The sequence below is a fragment of the Galeopterus variegatus genome, unplaced genomic scaffold (genome assembly GCF_000696425.1).
Source record: "Galeopterus variegatus unplaced genomic scaffold, G_variegatus-3.0.2 Scaffold2609, whole genome shotgun sequence".
Lineage (NCBI taxonomy): Eukaryota > Metazoa > Chordata > Mammalia > Dermoptera > Cynocephalidae > Galeopterus > Galeopterus variegatus.
The window spans coordinates 60259-80697 of NW_007728720.1; the positions used below are offsets into that span (position 1 = coordinate 60259).

A 20439-nucleotide genomic window follows, 5' to 3' on the forward strand; every position below is an offset into this window, starting at 1 on the left:
ACTTAAAAATGCTTCAGTTTCTCAATGGCTTTTCCCCTTCAAATAATGTACCTGCTTTCTGTGACCTCAAGAGTTGTTATCCTGCTTGTTTCCTGCCCTCCCTCCCAACTCCCATCTAGAACCTTTTGCATTATCAGGTCATCCAGAGTGGACAAGACTCATTCCCACTAATTAAACTCAGAGGAAGTTGATTGATAAAGAATTTTAACAAAACACAAAGCATTGCTCACATCAGTTGCCTTTCCTATGGTCAGAGGACTCTCCAGGTAAGTCTCTGAGTTGGACTTTCATTTTTTTTATGTCATCTAGGGTGATGGTGGACAGGGATTCCCAGGTGAAAAGGGGTTACCAGGACTTCCTGGTGAAAAAGGCCATCATGGTCCAACTGGCCCCCCAGGAATTGGGCTGCCAGGGCCTCCTGGACCTCGTGGGCTTCCTGGAGATAAAGGAATAGATGGATTACCAGGACAACAAGGCCTTCCTGGGCTTCCAGGTGAGTCAAGGAATCAGATAGCTTTGGACTTGGAAAATGGCCCCTTGTAGAGTGGATGTGACTAGGGTGCATGAAATGTGTCATAACAGGAGACTTGGCTGACCGTAATGACTATTTTCAATCCTCTTAAGGGTTTTCATGTAGAAAAGGATCATAATTGTATGTGGTAAGCTTAGAGGGCAGAGCAATATAGATTTCAGCTCTCGTTAGTGAAGAACTTCCTAACAGAGCAGTCTGAAAATGTAGCAGAGCTACCTAGGGGAGGTTATGAGCTCATAACCCCTGGAAAAGCTCAAGGAGAAGCTGGATGGCCATTTATTGCAGATGTCATCGAAGTAATGAGTAGGAGATTGGATGAGGTGTCCTCTAAATTGTATGTTAATATCAGCAGGAAAAAACTTTTTCTTAATTCATGGAATCTCAGATTGGGCAGAGATACTAGTTACATCTAGTCTAATCCCCATTTGACACCTTAAAATCCTCCCCTTTTTATAAATCGTTTTTCTATTTGAATTTCAGGAATTATAATGCTTATAGATTATGAAGGTACAATGCTAATAACTGATCTTCTGTATAGCCAAAACAGCTTTTCATTCCAACTTACTTGTTTCCACAGCTTCTATGTTTTCATTAGTGGCACCACAATTCTTATAGTTACGTGAAGGTTGCAAATTTGAGATTATCTCTTATTCTTCCTTTGCAGTGCCTCTTATATTCTTTCCTTCCTCTTCTTGTTACTACACTATTATCTCATGCCTAGCTTATCAAATACCTATATGCTTGTTGGGATAAACAGATGGATGGTTGGTTGGATGGATGGATGAGTGAGTGAATAACAACAACTTCCTATACAGTTTCCCATCTCCTACCTCCAGACTTTTCCCGTTCACTTCTACTATGAACACATCTGCCAATTTAATATCTGTAAAGTGTCAATATCATCATATTACTCCCCTAATCCAAAGCCACAAATGGTCCCCCTTGAATGAAGGATGATGTCCAAACTCCTCAGACTGGAATTCAAAAGTCTCCAAACATGGACACAATGAACCTTTTCAACCTTATCTCACACTTCTCACAATTAAATAAAAAAATCTAAAACACCAGTCTTCTTCACTGCACCCAAACTCAACAGGTCCATTGCAGACTCCAAGTTTTTGCTTATGTTGCCTTTTTCTGGTGTGTCCTTCCTCTTTTCTCTTTGTAGTCATATCATATCCATCTTTCAGCGTTCAACATAAGCTTTCCCTTGACCTCTGTGGCATGTCATTGCTACTTAAATTATGTATCTCCTCCCATTAATGCTTTCACTTTTCCCACCTACACTGTAAGCCTCTGGATACTAGAGAAGGTAAATGACACTTAGCATTTCTCAACCTGCCTAGCATGGTGCATTGTTCCATAGGAGACTAATATTTACTTGCAGAAGAGAGGGCTTTCCCAATAATCAAGGGCCACTTTTTAGACCTATTTCTCCTCTTTCCACTTTGTCACCTTGAAGAATTACAAAAAAAAAAAAAAAAAAAAAAAAGGAAGAAGAAGAAAAAGACAGAATACCAGGTCTTATAAAATTATATTTGTTTTAAAATCTATTTTTGTGAGTTAGTGTAATAAGGATGATGGTACAGGTTAAAACTTGATAATTCAGGATTCTTAAAACCAAGTCATATGTAAAATTCTCTATAAATGTGAAATTTTCTTGCTATTGTGACATGTGATGGCCAAGATTTGTATTTAAATTTTGGCTGAATGAATGGTATAATAAAGTCCCTTAAAAACTCAGGGCAACCAGAATTTGGCATAAGAAATCAATAATTTCTGTATTAGTGGAAATTAATAATACACTTAAAATGAAGTTGAATTTATTAAAAGAAAAAGCCAATATTTAAATTCACAAATTCCTATGAAGGCTGTGAGCAATTTTTTCAAACAAAATCATTCTGCCTTTGGGAAGGCCTAGTGTCGACATAGTCTTGCTTCCAGCTCTGTTCCCAGAGGCATTACTCATGGTCATTCCACTGCCTCTCCACCAATTGGGCCTTCATTCTAGGTCATCCTATTCTGTAGACAACTAGGTTTTAAACTGAGTTGTAACAATATGGCACCTATAAACTTACACACCCTCAACTCTTCTGGATTTTATCAACATTCCAACTGTTTGAGAATAAACTGTCAACAGAAGGAAGCTCATGGGACCATTTCTGTCCCAAACTTCACTAGTCACTGGATATAGAAAGTTCTTAAGAATATAGTGCTATAGTAAGCTATTGCCTGAGAGATGCCTCATGCAGAAAATATCCTTGTTGCAGTACTAAGATTCCAAAAAAATGGCTTCAGTAAAAAGCATTAGGTTTCTTTTTCTCTCTATGGCAACAAGATACAACTCCTTGAACCTAGGTATTTTTCCACACAATTTAAATAATAAATAACCTATGTGCCCCAGATATTTGCACTGTAGCCATCTCTGTTGCCATGAAAAGTTAAGATGCCATTTCTAAATGTGCTCACTTCAACCAGTGGTAGTCCAGGTTAGGACAGCCGCATTGCCAGGAAACAGAATGTAATCATCAGAAGCCTTTCAACCTAATAGTGTGAATTATTACAAACCCTGGGCAAGCAGACAACTGGCTGTTCCAAAGAGGCTGTGCTCCAGATGCTCATAGTTATCAATAACCCTAGTTATTACTGAAGCAGCTACTGTGTGCTTGATCCCGTGTAGGTGCCAGCTCTCCACTCAATCCAGACAGGGAATATGGTTGGCGGGTATATCTGGGCTGCAGACAAGGCTTCCCTTCAGCCTCAAGGAACTTCTATCCTGGTTTAATTTTCTTTCTTTGCTTGATTGGCCTAGGTGACTGCTGCTGCAGGGAGAAGGTTGGTAAAGGAGACTTAGAGACAGAGGGAGGTGAGAGCTAGCTAGGTCTACTGGTTCTCAGTCACTAGTTTTGGCAAAAGTCCCCTTCTTTTTTGTTCACCTTTGTCTCAGACACTCACAATGGCCTGAGCACCACACTGGAGCCCCTGTTTGGGGAGAGATGATTGTAATGCTGGGTTACAAAGGCTGACACTGACACTGCTTCAGAGGCTCCTTATCACATACTGCCTGAGTGGGTGGTGGGTGTAAGCAGGAGTAAGCAGGCATGCAGTCTCTGACAGGGGCTGATTTCCTTCACCATGCATGTTGATGGCTTGGCTTATCTCCACCTTAAGTGATTTCATTTTCTGAACTTAACTGGGGCTATAACTTGCCTTTAGAGGTACCCGGAAGGATATGCATATATCTGATTTTTATTTGTTGGACCCAGAACAAATGGAGATGTTAGAATCTTGATAACCAGAGGCCCTTTTTATTCTGAAGATGCCTTTTGGCATTAATGGCAAAATTTTGAATAACTAGGTCACTTGCTGCACTTACAAAACAGAACAGCTCTGAATTCGAGAATGTAAAATAGAAGACAGGGATGTAAAGTAAAAGAGCCAGATACAAGTATGACTTGAAATCCTGAACCATTTTGAACCTCTGCTTGCAATACACAAGTGTGGTGTGGTGTACAGGATGGGTCTGAGGCACAATTATGAGGGAAATATGTCCTTCTTTTCCTCTGGTGTCTACCCATCTTCCCTTTTATCGTTATTTTTCCTGTCCTGGACCTTTCCAGATGCCTGTCCTGGCCCATCTTCTAAAAGTCTTTATTTTTAATCTGGCTGTCACAGGTGAAAAGAATCTATTGAACTGATCTGATAAATTGAGGATGTATGGCTTCATATTTGGACCCAGCGCAGGGATATTTTTATTTTACTGAGGTTGTTTCTTTTACATAAAGCCATAAAGCTATAATGGTGAAGTTTGACACATTGGAGCCAATGGGTTATTGAGATAGTTGGAGGGAGGGGAGTCCTCTGCAGGGTTCCTCTCATGATACCATCTACTGAGGTAGTTCTTCAGCCTAGTTCAAAAGACCCAGGCCTGAGCTGAGCGCTGGGTTGGAAGCGCCCTTCCAGGAAAGCATCTCACCATGAGGCGCTTGCCTATAGGCCATATTTCCATACTAGGGAAACAACTTTCAGAAATAGCTCCATCATCTCAATGTCTAGCAGTTTGGTGTGACCACCTGTGGAGGAAGATCCAAGCCTATGGGCCATCTCTCCACCTGTAGAAATATGACTATAGAAACCTGAGGACTTCTAAGCAGAAAGTTCCTGCCCAAGCTACAAAGTAGTGTCACTAACCTGACTAAGGTACAAACCAGGGGATGGCCTTGCAGGAGCTCTTCTGAGCACTTCTCCTGAAGTAAGATAATAAAAACTACTGTCCACCAAGCACGTGCCAGGGTGTCAGACACTGTGCTAAGTGCTATTAGCACTGTCTCATGTTGTCCTCAAAACACCATATGAAATAGGTAGTTCCCATTTTACACATGAGGTTCAGAGAGGTTAAGTATCTTGCCCACATAGCTAGTTAGTAGCCGAACTAGGATACCAACTCAGGTCTATCTGGCTTCAGAGCCCAACCTCTTAACCAATACATTGTACTGTTCATTCCCCAGTCTTGATTTAGTAATAGAATGAGTGGGCTAAAAATGCCAAGGCTTCATATTGGAAAATAGAAGTGGGATTAAAGGAGAATGCCAGCCAGTTGAGTGAGCAGTCTGAATCATAAGCTGTATAAATATTTTTCAGAAATGTAGTTTGTGATTTAAGTGCAGGGAAATGCTGTAACAGTTGATTAGCACTGTTGGCTCTGTAGTTTAAAGCAGATCTTGGGGGATTGTTTTAATGAATGGACAAGACTAATTTTAATTAGCATAGCAATTGTTTGTAAATGGCACTTGAGGGAGCCTACAAACAATTTGTTCACCAGTACCTTATTAAACCTCCCCTCTGTAATCTTATAGACTTTTTATTTGCATTATGAGTGAGCAAGGAAGAATTTGCTAGGAGAAGGGCTATGCATGCCAATTTGGACATCTTGAATATTGAAATGCCCCTTCTCACTGAGTAGCAGAGGGAAGGGTCACCACTGTTTGTCATGGCCAACAGAGTGGCCTTTACTGTTTGCCTGGTACAGACATTTGGGTATATCTGACCAAGGACAATCAATAAGTTTCAGTAGATCCCAAAAGAATTGTAGTAAAAGAGTCCAGTGGTTTAGGAAAACCTTCATTCCAAGAAGATAGCAGCCATGTGAATTTGAGGGGTCTTAGCTTCAAACCCTCCAGTTTAGTCAAGTGGGGATAAAGGACCCTTAGGACTAACCAAACACCCATCCTAGGGAGAGGCTCTATCTGAGGGCAGAGTGAGTCCCCCCCCTCAAATTGATGTTTGCTGCTCTTCTGCAGAGGCCACCACTAGGAAAACTTGTTAGGTGACATTTGGTGCATAGGTGATTGCTTGCCCACTGAGCACTGATGGTTTGATAAGTGACATCTTGGCACTCAGATACTAGGGACATTCTCATCTGTAAACAATTGCACTGCTAGTAACTCACAAGGGCTTCTGATGCCAGGATTCTTCTGTGTGGGCTCCTAGCTGCTGGGTGGGGAGAACATGGCTGTCCCATTAAGTGAAACAGCATTAAGTAAAAGAGCATGCTAGAGGGAAATCTTCCCTGACTTAGTGGGTTCACCAGATCCATGTTACCATTTGCAGGAATCACCTTGCCTTGTATTATTCCTGGGTCATACGGTCCACCAGGATTGCGAGGAACTTCTGGATTCCCAGGTATGGAATGAAGCCAGAGAAAGCCACTGAGCACACTTGTAAGGGCCATGAGCCAAAGGAAGCTGAGTACAGCCCAGTAGCATCTGGGGATCCACATTCCTTCTGAGAGCAGCCTTAGGGATTAAGGAAATAGAATGTGCTGGAGAGGGCAGTGTGGGGAGGTGGAAATAAGAGAAGCCCTCCAAGAGACTGGGACTCTTGACTGAATATCTCAAATCATCCCTAGCCCCACTGACTTTCCTTTGCCCTCACTACTTACGTTTGGGTTTGAAGGCCCTAAAGGCGCCCGTGGCCTCCCTGGGACTCCAGGCCAGCCCGGATCACGTGGAAATAAGGGAGAACCCGGAAGTCCAGGATTGGTTCGCCTCCCTGAATTGCCAGGTAAGGAAAGGATTCTCTCCTCATCTGCTTCTCTCTTGTGAGTGTGTTTGGATAGTGGTAGCACTCCACCAATTACAGGAAGCTAGGTTTCCTCTCTGGTGTGCGGGCGAAGGTTTGATTTCATACCCAGGCAAAACACAGAGTAGAGCCATAGAATGACAACAGAGCAGAGCAAGAAGAGCCAGTTGAGATCAGTTGGGACAACGCCTTAACTTTCAGATGAGGAAGCTGAGGCCCAGATCGAAAGTAACTTGCCCCAAATCACAAACCCACTAGTGACAGAGCTAGGCCTCTACCAGGTTGTCTGTCTGGCAGTCCTATGGCAGATTCCTGGACAAACTCCTTCAAGGTCAGAGGAGGAGATTCAAATCAGTCAGAGGGAAGTTGTCCATTTCTATCCCTTTTCTCACACCCTGTTGTTCCAACCTGAGCTTCATTGGTGCTACGCTGCACCAGTGGTTCTCAAACTGTGCTCCCTGGGCCAGCATCAGCATCACCTAGGACCTGGTTAGGAATGCCCCTTCTCAGCCACCGCCACCCCAGACCTGCTGATCAGAAACTCCAGGGTGTCCCAGCAATCTGTGTGCTTCCCCAGGTGACTGCGACACATGCTCAGGGTTGTCTCTGGGCTCATCTCAGGCAACATGCTCCGGGGTTTATGGTGCCTCAGTTCCCTCCACCACACCCTACCCACCCAAGAAGAGGGAGGCATGGCAAAAGGAGGCAGACAACCCCAGGAGAGATGGGGCTCTTGCCAGGAGGCCTTGAGGGGAACCCATGCTCTTAAGCAACTGTGGGGTCCCAGGAGCGGGTGACTGACCTCTGCCTTCAGGTAGCCTCACCCAACCTAGAGCCTCCTCCAGGTCATGCAATGCAGTTCCTGTCTCTGTGCCAGTCCTCCTAGGACCAGAGCCCCTGACCTTCAAGAGAAGTGACATATATTATTAATATGTTAACTTTTCTATAAGAAAAATCTGTCTCAGAGATCTCTACCCAGACAAGTCGCTTCTAAATGTCCATGGCCTTTTATTTTTGCCTCTTTACACTTAGGATTTCCTGGACCTCGTGGGGAGAAGGGCTTGCCTGGGTTTCCTGGGCTCCCTGGAAAAGATGGCTTACCCGGGAAGGTTGGAAGTCCAGGTTTACCAGGTTCCAAGGGAGGCCCTGGTGACATCTTTGGTGCTGAAAATGGTGTTCCGGGAGAGCAAGGCCTACAGGGATTGCCAGGGGACAGAGGATTTCCTGGAGACTCTGGCCTTCCGGGACCTGAGGGTGACTCTTTTTGCCCCACTTATTTAACAATCTACAGAAAGCCTTATAGTAACCAGTGCACTTGCATGAATTTGGGGTGATGGGTTAATTAGGGGGTTAAAATGAAATATCATTTTGTTCTGTCCCTCCCTTTTGGGAAATTTTCCTTAAATGGCCTGACTTCATTATCTTGTCTTAGTAATTCCAGAAGTGACCATAACCAATAGTCAAATTTCTTGCAGAGTATCTGGTTTACTTCTGGGAATAGCAACAAGGCTGGAGCTGAGAAGACAGTGGCACTTGGGATAAATCCTGGGCCAACCTCTTCCTCTGGAAGTTGGTTTGTTGACCCAGTCTCTGCTATCTGTCCAGGCTGTGATCATGTGCCCCTTCCTTTTATTAGGTTTGCCTGGGAAGTCTGGCTTGCTAGGCCCCAAAGGTGAGCCGGGCAGCCCTGGAACACCAGGACATGTGGGACAAGCGGGCCCCTCAGGGTCTGGTGGTCTGTATGGCATCAAGGGCAAATCCGGGCTCCCAGGAGCACCAGGCTTTCCAGGCATTTCAGGTAGGTCCTTTGGAGGAGGAGCCCCAGTTTGACAGCCTTCAGCTAGTCCCTGGGCCCAGGTGCCCTGAGAGGCAGTAGCAGCAGTGTGACATGGTCAGAATTTAAAATGGGGCTTGACTTTCCTAACCTCTCAAGTATCAAATCTCAAGTCACTCTTGCAGTGCCAAGCAGAACAGATTGCTGCAGTTTAGCTTCCAAAAGAATACAACAAATCACTTCCTGCCCCTCCTCCATGACCTCACCCCCTCCTCCCTTCGCTAGTTAGAGCAGCCGCCCTTGTTGAGCTGGGTCTAGCCCACCTCCATCGCCTTCCCTGGGTCCATGGTGAGCCTGCTTTGGGTTGGGGAGAAGCTGGAGCACCGTGTGACCGGCCTGGTGGCCTGCCTGTCAGACAAGCATGCCTCTGAGGACCCACGGCCAAAATGTCTTTCACTCAGCAGTGGGACACGACGCCCACTGGTTCCAGCCTAATGTTTGCAGCTTGCCTTTTTCTTGTACCACCCTCCTCGTCACCCCACCTCAGTGACTACGTCATTCCCCCCTTACTCCTAGCGAAGTGAATGAAGTTGAGTTATTTGCAGCAGAACTATTAATATCCTATTTATCCCCTTCATCCTTCTGTGTTTCTGGGGTCCTCACATAGGCTGCCTAGGTGAGAAAACACAGCCCACAAGCACACAGACTAACACCCCTGCCAGCTCTGCCACTCAGGGAGTTATCTGACTATGCGCTATAACATGGACTTGCTTACTAGGGCGGGGATCCCTGAGCTCATGCTGTGAGGTCGGCTCCCATTTAATTTCCTTCCCTTGTTGTGGAGTCCCCTTCACAGCCTTCCATTCGAATCCTGGGGCTTACAGCTACTTGATGCTTTTCAATCCATAGAAAGCCAAGTCAGCCATTCATTTAGGTCTTTGGGGGCCCAAATACCTCTGTCGTCATTGATTTAATCCTTTGGTTTTTTAATTTCCTTGCTTTGTACCTGAACATTCCACTTTGGCGGCAGCTCAGGAGGTTAATCCCATTGACCAACTTTAAAGCGTGGTGAAAGACTTCTCAGAATACCTAGGAGACCAAATGGGCCTTGTGGGTTTCTACAGTACTTGGCACTAGGGGGTCTTTCAACCTTAATGCCAAGGAACTGGCTGACTTAACTGCTTGCTTGAGGGATTAAAAGGGCAGCCCTGTATCCAAGGCTCCCTGGGAAGCTGAAACAACAGCTCAGCTTTAACCTCTACTTCTTGTTTGGCTCAAGAAACAGCCATTGTTGTGTGATTCAGAGTGGAAGAACCAGGAAACTGGAGCCCAGTTGCCACCCTGGCTTCCCAGAGCTCCATTCAGAGGCTAAAGCGTGAACCACATTCATAAAGGGAGAAGTTATAATCAGAAGGGGTTTGCTGTCCCTGCCAGCTACTGTGCCATGCTGGAAGTAATAGCCATTGGCGTGGCACTCTGGGTGGTAGGTGCTAATGCTTCAGCCAACTAAGAACTCTGCCTGTTAGCAGCTTGCATATGCCATTGTTAAAGGGCCATGTGCAAAACCCAACAAGCCAACCAACCGGAAGCTATGGGAATAGGCAGTGACCCAGATCCTGCCAGAGACTCTCTTGGCAGCCGTCCTGTGTTCTCTTCTGTGCTTTCCAGGACATCCTGGAAAGAAAGGTCCAAGAGGCGAGACAGGTCCCCCCGGATCAACTGGAAAGAGAGGTCTGCCTGGGCTGAAAGGCCTTCCTGGATCTCCGGGGCTAATTGGCTTCCTGGGGAGCCCAGGCCTGCCAGGGGGCACTGGGTTGCCAGGCCTCCCAGGCCCGAAGGGTAAGTGAAGTGATCAGGAAGGCCAGTGAAGTGACCAGTGGGTGCCAAAAAGGAGATCGCACTCTCCTCTCTGCCCAGGAATGGGAAACGGGGAGGGAGGTGGGCAAAGCTTTTTATGACAGGGTAGTTGGACAAGGCTAGTGCCAAGGGAAGACCCCCACCCAAGCTGAGTCACTGTCACTGCCTGCTGGGTTGAACACTGGGCTGAGCATCACAGTTAGTAAAGCCCAGGGCAGTAACAGCTGCACTGGGTTTGCTCACTTGCGTGGCCTCTACCGTGGAGCCCGAGAGCTCTCACTTCCTGTGATTGCCCTGATAACCATCGGTGGGTGGGCAGGGAACATCTCCAGTTTAAACAGGGAAAGTGACTGGTCCAACGTCACACAACTGGTTAGCAGCAGAGCCAGCACAGAGCTCATCTCCATGCCCTCGGCTTTTCTTTTTTTCACATGAGCTCTAACTTGACGAATCCTAATAGAGGGGCCCACTTATTTCGTTTGTGTTGCTTAGTGCCATGTCCCTGTTCAGGGGATTAGTACAACGTGTAATGACTAAGATCTTGGTAATGACTAAGACTTTAGAGTTAGAAAAACCTGGGTTCGAATCCCTTCCCTGAAACTTCCTAGCTGTGTGACTTTGGGCAAGTTATTCAACTCTCTGAGTCTCTGTTTCCTTGTATGTAAAATGGGGATAACAATAGAAGTTCTTGTTTCTCAACAGGTGAGAAGGGGTCCGTGGGACTGATAGGTTTTCCAGGGATGCCAGGTCTCCCTGGTATTCCTGGTGCAAGTGGACTGAAGGGAATTCCTGGGTCAGCTGGAAAAGTGGGGACACCTGGACTGGCTGGTAGTCCTGGTGAAAAAGGTGAGCTGGGGAATTTAATTCTGTTCCTGGCATTCATGCTTCTCAATATACACTTTGTTTGTTGACTTTGTCATTCCTGCGGTTTGTACCAACCCTATGTTAGATAATAAGATTTGGGGCTTCTGAATTAAATCCTTTTAAACCAAAGGACCTAGGATGGCCGGTTAGCAAAAAACAAACAAACAACAAACTACCCTCATGAAAGAAAGAATCAATAAGCTGGACTTTATTACAATTAAACCAAAAGACATAATCACTTCTGAGTGAGCACCGCATGTTAGAGGCCTTGTCTGTACATTTCCAGATGATAAATGGAGGAGGGTTTTGAGTAGGGTCTAAAATTGCTGATGGGCTTTGGGTTTGTAGAAAAAGAGGGCACACACAGAAACGCAAAGTTGGGGGAATGGAGGGGGGAAGAAGATGGAAGGGCCCAGAAAGAAGCCGGGGGTGGTGTGGGAAGAAATGGTATGAAAGGTCAGCCCTTGCCTGACCCCGTGTCTAAGCTCTCTCTCACGTTGATCTCCTGATCTCCATCCCTGCAGGAGACAGAGGCCATCAGGGGCCAGTCGGAATACCCAGCCCAAGACCTCCAATGCTGAACCTTTGGTTCAAAGGAGACAAAGGCTCTCAGGGATCAGCCGGATCAGATGGATTTCCTGGGCCCAGAGGTGCTGGGGCAGGGGATGGGCAGGAGAAATGCCCAAGAAACGTTTTACAACCAAACTTAAATTCCTTCCTGAGAAAAGCCCCCCACCCCCACCCCAGAGCAGCCATGGGGATGGCAGCAGGGGGCCCAAGGAGGCTGCCTTCCCTGGGCCTTAGGGGTACCTGGACTTTGAGACTGCCATGTGTCGCTGCCACTGGGGACTGAGATTTTGAACCACAGGCTGCGGTAACCCTAGAGGAGCCTGGCAGATCGGGGGACATGGGCACTGAGCTGCTTTCCCAGTGCTGGAGTTGGGGTGGCCCTAACAGTGCCTCATAATGCTGAAGGCACTTCCCCCAAGGTAACTGCTCCCCAAGCTTGCATTTGGCCTATGACCCAGGGTACCTGCACCATGGCAAGCAGGTTTCCTCTAGGCCAGAGTCTTTTCCAAGCCTTTTTGCTTCTTTCTCAGGTGACAAAGGAGAGGCTGGCCGCCCTGGGCCACCAGGCCTTCCTGGAGCTCCTGGCTTCCCCAATACCATCAAAGGACTTACTGGGAGGCCAGGTCTCCCTGGCTCTACAGGACCACGGGGCTTATTTGGCCCGAAGGGATCTCCTGGGATCACAGGTTTCCCAGGAATGCCAGGAGAAAGTGTAAGTTTGCCCAGATCCTTGTCTCTTCACCAGAGAAGGGCTTCCATACAGGGAGACATGCCCTCACTGCCTGCCTTTCTGATCCCAGCCCACATCCCAGCCCTTTCCCCAGGACATCCTCAGACAAAGCCCTCTGCTCGAGTCTGATGGCTCTTTCTTTTTAAAAAAAATTTCTTATTTTATTTATTTATTTTTTTTTAAAGATGACCGGTAAGGGGATCTCAACCCTTGACTTGGTGTTGTCAGCACCACGCTCTCCCAAGTGAGCCAACCAGCCATCCCTATATAGGATCTGAACCTGTGGCCTTGTTGTTATCAGCACCGCACTCTCCCGAGTGAGCCACGGGCTGGCCCCTCTGAGGGCTCTTTCCACCCCTTCCTGAACATCCTGTCTTCCGTGCCTTTGTTCACATTATCTCCCTCACATGGCAGAGCCTCCTCCCTCCTCTGCACTTGCCCAATACCTGCCCGTCCATTCAGCCCCCAGCCCTCCAGGAGCCCCGCAGCTCCCACCGTGCTGGCACTCTCCCCGTCTCACTGCTTATATTGATCCCAGTTGGTTCTGCACGGGTCTGACTTCCTCAGTGAAATTGTTAGGGCTTGAGAACAAGAACTACCTCATATGCTTTTTTTATCTGCACCCCACTCCCAGCACCCCACATTGAGCTTGACACATCTTAAGAATTTGGTACACACTTCATGATGTTTTGACAGAAAAGTCTTTGATGCTCCACAAGGGGCAACGACTAGCAAAGAATCAAGTCCAGTTTCTCTGGGCTCTTAAAAGGCAGAGTGGTAGAGTAGGCTAAGCAATGAGCTAGTCTTGGGTTTAAATCTCAGCTCCATCACTCATTAGCTCTGTGATCTTGTGTACATTGCTTGTCTTCCCTGAGTCTCACTTTCCTCATCTGTAAAAAATGGGAATAATATTCAAACCTCCTTGAGACACTATTGAGGATTAAGCGAGATGATACATGTAAAACATCAAACATCGTGTCTGGCAGGTGGCAGGTGCTACATGAATAGTAGCAGTATTGAAGGGTCCGAATGAACTGGATCACAGAACACCTGTGCTCCTTGCAGGCAAAGTCCCTGTCCTTCAATTGTGTCAGTCCATCTGGTGGAGAGAACACACACACACAAAGCAATTGCAAAAGAAATAGTTCTAGAGTGGATGATCCCAACTATTCACATACTAGAAGAGATGGAAACAAAGTGGCAAGGCATTCTGGGAGGGGTCCCAGCATGAGCAAAGGCTCAGAACTAGGAGCAGAAATGGCAATGTGCAGGATGAAGCCAGGCAAGGAAGCGGGCAGCACAGATGGATGTCCTGGGTAGTGGTCCAGTGAGCAGTGACCCAGCCCAGAACTTGGCCTCCTACCCAAAGCACAGAGTGGCATATGTCTTTACTGGGTACTGGATACATCTCAAAATGAATCAAAACCACCCTGAGTGTCAGGGGAAGAGCTGAGCTGACAGTGGTTAGCATGCCTTCTTCCCAGACTCAGGTAGTGTGTCAGACATTAGCCAGCAAAGGCAGCTTCTCCTGTGAAAACGGTAAACATTTGCCCAAATTCAGATGCCAGCACTGCACACATACAGCCTGCTACCTGGTGGCAGAAGGACCTTGTGTTCCTTGCAGAACCTGGGGCAGAGAGCTAGCCCCGCTGGGTGAAGCAGCACTTCTTGTGCGTAATAGCTCCAGAGCTTGATGAGGGCGATGGTGGCAGACCATCTGTGAAGCGCACAGAGTGCCTGGCCTGTCATGTTCTGTATTTTCTAAGAGACTCCCTCGAGCAGCTATGCCTTGATTTCCCAAGATTCCAGTTTTGATAGGCAGTGGGAAGTTACGAATGATAAGACTAGATTAATCTGCAGGTGGAATCCTTCCCCTATACATCCTAACTATGCGCTTATGCCCTTTGCCCTTTCCCATTTGCACAATGTACCCCTGAGTCCACCCCTGCTACAGAGTGTGTGAGAGACATCTCTCAGGCATTGCCTCAGGGAGGGGAGGAGGAGTGAGTAGGTGGGCAGCCCTGAGCTCTGGGCAGAAATGATGATTCCTATTGCTTTGAAGGGTCCACAGGGTCTCAGTGGGACTCCCGGGATCCCAGGAGCATCTGGTCTCCCAGGCTCAAAAGGTAAGGAGTGTTTTCTCTTTTAATGTGTTTGTCTAGAGCAAGGTAGATTTCTAGCAGGCCCAGGGATCTCTTGGTGAGAAACTCTGTTTAGGGGAAAGTGAGTTGATTTACATTTCCCGTTTGGCCAAACCCCCTCTGCAGTCCTTGTTCCCCAAATAGGATGCAACAGTGGTACCTACCAAAATCTCTCTCCATGGCTTTCATGGAGCCAAGGAGAAGGCTGTCCTTCAGCTTTGTGGTTTGACCCATCTGCCTTTCAGACTCAGCAGCAGAGGAGAACCTCAGCTCTAGACAGTCTCTTTTCCTGATGAACCCAGCCCACTAGGCAGGAAAATTTCCCATCCTTCCTGGCATCACCATTCCATTCTGGTGATTTTTCAGGGTCCCGCTTACCATCCTCTCTGCCCATACTGAGCCTAGTGGTGTATTTCCCAATGGAGATATGCTGCATGTAGCTGCATTTCATGCCAGTAGCCTGGTAGCATCCCAGCTCCTGGATGGTGATTGATCACCTTCTACCCAATGGATAATTGTGTCCAGGAGCTCCTCTGGCTACAATGAATCTGAAAAACATTTTGTGTTCAAAAGATCTCTTTGTTGCAAAATGAGCTATAACTTCTCCTGACCATCTGAACAATGTCTTTGATATTCCAGGAGATAAAGGCCAGACGATTGAAATTTCCGGCAGCCCAGGACCCAAGGGACAACCTGGGGAATCTGGTATGAAAGGTAAAGCTGCTATATTTTTGTCTCATGTGCCCCACAGTCTCCTCAAAACTAAGGATTGGAAGTAATTTTGGAGGTCAACCCCAAGTTCTGTAGTGCACCAACTTCAGTACAGTGCAGAAAAATTTCTACCTACGATTTCCCCAAGCAAACCAGCCTGCTCTTCCTTCAAGACTTCTAGGCTGGCAGAGACCTTTGGGATAATGCTATGCACCCCCTTAGTCTATAGATGGTTATCTAAACTGTGCTTCTCAAGCATTTCCATCCATTGCTCCCACTTCTGGGGGCACTCAGAACAAGTCTACTCACTTCACAATTGGATGGCACCTTCCAAATGTGAAGACAGATGCCAATAAACTTTTGAGTTTCTTTACTGGATTTAGCTCCCTTAGCAGTTCAAAATGATTTCACCTTCCTGCTCTCCCTTTCCCACTGAGGAATATACTGCCAGAAATGTGGTCTGATCACTCAGCATTTTTCTTGATTTTGTAGGTGCGAAAGGAAAACATGGAGTAGTTGGTGATGTTGGTTTACCAGGAAACAAAGGTGAAGATGGAAAAGCTGGTATTTCTGGAGATGTTGGCCTCCCTGGATCCCCAGGTACTATGCCACAATGCAGCTTTATTCTAAAAGAGTTAGGATTAGCTTCAAGCCATGCCCCATTCTGAACTTCTGCCTTGGTTTCATGTTTAGGACTTCCAGGGATTGCAGGTATGAGAGGAGACCCAGGACTTTCAGGTCCCTCTGGTCTTCCAGGGACAGCTGGGCCCCTGGGACCCTCTGGCCTAACAGGACCCAAAGGTATGTGTATTTGGGAGCAGGCAGTGGAATAAAGTGTCCTTCCCTCAATAAAGGACAGCAACTACTTTATCTTAATAGACACTAGCTAAGGTTACATCATGCCCCTGGGAGTCATTGACTGGGCTGCATGAGAATGAAGAGGAAGGAAGGTGGACGAGCATGAATGGGAAGAGAAGAACATGCAATCCATGGAGAGAAGAGTTAGCAAAGGTCATTGCCCTGGCATATGTAGCCTTTCCCTGACTTAGAGATTTGGCAGCTAATTTCTAGAACCAGTCTCTGGGAACTGGCAACTCAAGATAATGGCATTGCCACTCTGAGTTCTTCTTGAAGATACCTAATGAGATACCACCCCACTCTTAAAGCTGTATTGGTCTCTGATAAGAGTTATGAGAACCTAGGGTGCAGGGTTTAGGTTAGGGGCGGTCTGTTCTCCCTTAGGGCACTAAGCAGTGCCTCAAGAAAGATCGGGACTTTAAAATGAGGACCTTGCAATGCCTTTGGGGGCAGGACCTCTTTCAGACCTCTCATGATTCAGAGCTGCTGGAGCTATTTCTGATGTTCTCTCCCCTCAGGTTTCCCTGGACTTCCTGGTTTACATGGACTCAATGGGCTTCCAGGCACCAAGGGTACCCATGGCACTCCAGGTAAGGAGGACCCTCAAGGGTGAGGAGGAGGGCACACCATCTCTTCCACAAGGCTGGCAGGAGATGGCCACAAGTTCTCGACTGTGGTATATCCCACATCCTTGGACTGAGACCTCCTCACCAGCTTCCAATTAGAAGTCCCTTGATATGGGATGGAAAAAGGATGGGGTTTGTCCTTCTACCCGAATGAGCTCTATTTCCTGTCACGTCAGTACTCTGCCCCTGGTGTCTGTCAGGCAGGCCTCTCAGGCCCCAGGCAAATGAGCTAGGCATGAAGGCCTTGTCCGCACTGAGCTCTGTCGTCTCACTCTGCATCTCCTCCCAGGACCCAGTATAACCGGTGTGCCTGGGCCTGCTGGCCTGCCTGGTCCCAAAGGGGAAAAGGGTTCTCCAGGAGTTGGCATCGGAAGTCCAGGGAAGCCAGGCCTGAGGGGACAGAAAGGTGGCCGAGGTAAGTGATCCCAGGGCAGGCCATGTAGAAACTGAGGCCTTGCTGGGGGAACCAGGGTAAAGGTTCATCAAGGCCATGTGGCTCACAGAGTTGAGCTGCGTGTGTCTTCACATCTCTGGGAGTCTCAGAACCCAGCAAGACTGAGTGCTGAGAAAGAGGATAGGCCATGCTCAGGGCTCTCCAATGAGAAGTTGTCAGGGAGCAGTTCACCGAGTCCACTGTAGCCTCCAGATTCCCTCCCACTCTTCCCGATTAATCTCAGGGCCTCTCTTGCACACTTGGCCAGAGCCCGGGTTTAATGGTCCTAAGGGACAGGGCTTGTCCACTTAGTGAGAGGTTGGCCAGAATTTCCTCAGTGTCCAGTGTGGATGGCACTCCCAGGGCCCTGGGAAGACAGTGTGGAAGCTGGAAAGAGCCCAAAACTAAGAATAAATGTCTCCCCGGGACAGGCCCACAGTGTGCACTCAGTTAGGATTTGTTGGGTTTGCTGCAAAGCAGGTTCCATTCTAATATTGGCCACCAATTCGTCACATTACCTGAAGTCCTTTCTGAGCCTCCCTTTCGCTACTCCTCAAAAAGTGAGAATAAATTCTCATTCTTCAACTTTCCTTAAGAATGTTCTGAAGACTCATATCCCATTCAATGTAAACCAGGAAATAAATTCAGTGTAGCATCATGGTATGGACTCTAGAGTCAGACCAGCTGGGTTCGAATTCCACCTCTACCTCTCACTAACTATATGACCTTGGACAGGGAAGTTACTTGTCCCTCAATCTCAAACTAACCCTTAGTTTTCCTTTTCTGTAAAATGGGCATAATATCAGAACCTATCATAGGTTTTGTGAAGAATCAATGAGGAGTGAGGTAAAAGCATTGAGCTCAGTGCATGGCACATAGCAGGTGCTCAAAAAATGTTGACCATTATATTATTGCATGTCACCTGGGGAAATCATATTTGCAAAATGCTCTGTTCCTCATAGCTCTGGGGACTGAGGTCTCACCATACTTTAAGTGCATGTTTGTATAATGTACGTATGTTTCCCAGGAACTGTATTTGTACATTAATTCATTTCCTGCTGCATTTTGAATCGGTACATCTGCTGTTTCTGTGTTTGTTCTTTTTTTTGATCTGGACCAACCTGTTCTTTTCTGAAAGCCAGCCACTTCTCCAGAGAACAGGCTCAAAGTAGGGTCCGAGCCAGCAGAGACTGTGGCTTCTTTCACAGGACATAGAAAAGAGGGAACAAGAGGGGACTGGATAGAAGCACAGGGGTATTTCCTTCTCTGTGTTGAAATCTTGACTATGAATGCCTGGTCATTAAATTATTTCTTTCCTTTAGCTATGCGAGGTCATAAAATCACAATTACAGATGTGGTAAACAGCACACATCAAGATGGATACATTTCAGGAACATAATGTTGACCACAAAAAAAATCATGTCGCAGAGAAATACGTTTGGTATGATTCCATTGATTATTGTTCAAAAATAAGCAAAAACAACTAACATATTGTTTAGAGACACAAATATACGTGGTCAAACTGTGATGAAAAGGAAGGGGTTCATTGTTTCTGGATCATTCTTTACATATTATTTATAAATATTCTGTTGAATCTTCTCGATATCTAATTAAAACAATTTGTTTAAAAAGAATAGAGCAAATATACTCCCCCACAGGAACTTGTCTTTGATTTGATATTGGAAGTCAATGCAGAGGATTTACCGCTAAGAAAACTCCATAGAGCAATCCCTGTCCTGACAATACCTTTATCTAAATAACTTTCAATTACACCATTAATTTTTGTATTTATACTAAATATTTAGAGGTGCATTTGTATTATTTAGGTTTTTTTTTTTTAAGGCTTTGACACTGGAATGAGTTAGAAAAATAGACCGTTTTGCATTTTCATCTGTTCATTTGAAATATTTTATTCCTCATCAAAAAAATACATGAGCTTTTTGCACTACTCGAGGTCTGTAGTGCCTTTCTTTCAGGTTTGATAATATATTGATGTAACTACAAAATCGAGAAACAGGTAAAGGAAGGAAAAGGCTCCAAAAACTGCCATGGGAACTTTTATAACCTGTGTGCTGCCCATACTTACTCTATTGTACAAGGATTAAATTTAATTCTATTTTTCCACGAACTTTTTGAAGTACCCTCATATGTGAATATGTGGTGTCTTCTGTACTAGTTTTGTGTAATTTCAGTTTATATACATAAGCTACATCTGTATATATAATGCATAAAACCATATTTTCAGAAGAAACACATACGATATGTCTTTCTTTCCAGATTTTTACCTCTATAAGAAAGAACAATACTTCAAACATTCATCAAAACATAACCGAGAATACAATTACTTTTTTCTTTTCGACCTAAACTACTCTTTTCTCGAAATTTAATTTTTCCTTCTCTAGATTTCCTCAGGATTCAATTAATCAATAAGCTATTTTAAAACACCTGAATTAACCAATCTACCATTTTTCTTTACATGTTTTCATTGATTTGCTATATTTTTAGACGAATATGAGAAATTCAACGTTAATATTTTTGTATTTTTCTTGCCACAAAAGAATTCAACATTAATATTTTTGGATTTTTTGGTCACAAACAAAAAAACAAGAATCTCAACCACCAGAACGGTTTATCATCCAGTTTGAATCTATTTCTCTTCATTTGAATATCTTCTAGAATATGCCAAAGTAATAAATACATTTCTTCCATGCTATAAACTTCTGCATTTGTATATAGAGCTTTGATGTGTTTTCTCATCAGGATTACCATCTGTGTATTTGACATGTGAATATTAAACAAATCTTTTGTAATCAGATGAAAGTTTTTTGCATGTATTATAATAGATATCATTTTACAAACAGAAACATGTAAAGCAGTGTTAAAATTTGAGCAAACCACTGTTTTGTATCTGCTGTAATAAGTGATTAGTCTTTTGGGCCAAAAGTGGGGGAGGGATTTAGCACAGAGAAATTTGTTCTAGAGGCAATTAAGCAATCATTTGGCTAATATCCTGAGTCCTTGCCGTCTCCATTCTGACTGGGCCGGTGGCCCTTCGGACTGGCTGAGGCCTGTCGCCTACCTTTGTGTAACATCAGACATAACCGGCTAACATGAAATGTTGTTTGACAGAGACGGTAGGTTTACAAACATTCGGGAAACAAATTCCAAGTGCTCAGTCATGCCTTCTTTTCTTTCTGATTTGGGGGTAATCGGCCTAAAATATTTGCATTACTAGTGAGGTTGGGGAGCTGTTAGAATTTTC

The 20439-nt window shown here is 45.6% G+C and overlaps 1 protein-coding gene across 3 annotated transcripts in view; it reads left to right on the top strand.

Annotated features, from left to right (window-relative positions):
* The window catches only part of COL4A6 (collagen, type IV, alpha 6), a 62620-nt gene that overhangs the window by 33237 nt on the left and 8944 nt on the right, over nucleotides 1-20439 (top strand). For 2 of the 3 annotated variants that reach the window (XM_008582430.1, XM_008582431.1), the window contains exons 20-33: nucleotides 310-485; nucleotides 6123-6214; nucleotides 6488-6595; nucleotides 7646-7867; nucleotides 8250-8411; nucleotides 10056-10226; nucleotides 10947-11090; nucleotides 11633-11758; nucleotides 12209-12390; nucleotides 14471-14534; nucleotides 15189-15263; nucleotides 15753-15860; nucleotides 15954-16061; nucleotides 17034-17159. In XM_008582430.1, coding sequence (XP_008580652.1) covers nucleotides 310-485; nucleotides 6123-6214; nucleotides 6488-6595; nucleotides 7646-7867; nucleotides 8250-8411; nucleotides 10056-10226; nucleotides 10947-11090; nucleotides 11633-11758; nucleotides 12209-12390; nucleotides 14471-14534; nucleotides 15189-15263; nucleotides 15753-15860; nucleotides 15954-16061; nucleotides 17034-17159 — 1864 coding nt within the window. Of the gene's footprint in view, nucleotides 1-309; nucleotides 486-6122; nucleotides 6215-6487; nucleotides 6596-7645; nucleotides 7868-8249; nucleotides 8412-10055; nucleotides 10227-10946; nucleotides 11091-11632; nucleotides 11759-12208; nucleotides 12391-14470; nucleotides 14535-15188; nucleotides 15264-15752; nucleotides 15861-15953; nucleotides 16062-16636; nucleotides 16709-17033; nucleotides 17160-20439 lie in introns of all 3 variants that reach the window. The other variant, XM_008582429.1, reaches the window with a different exon arrangement.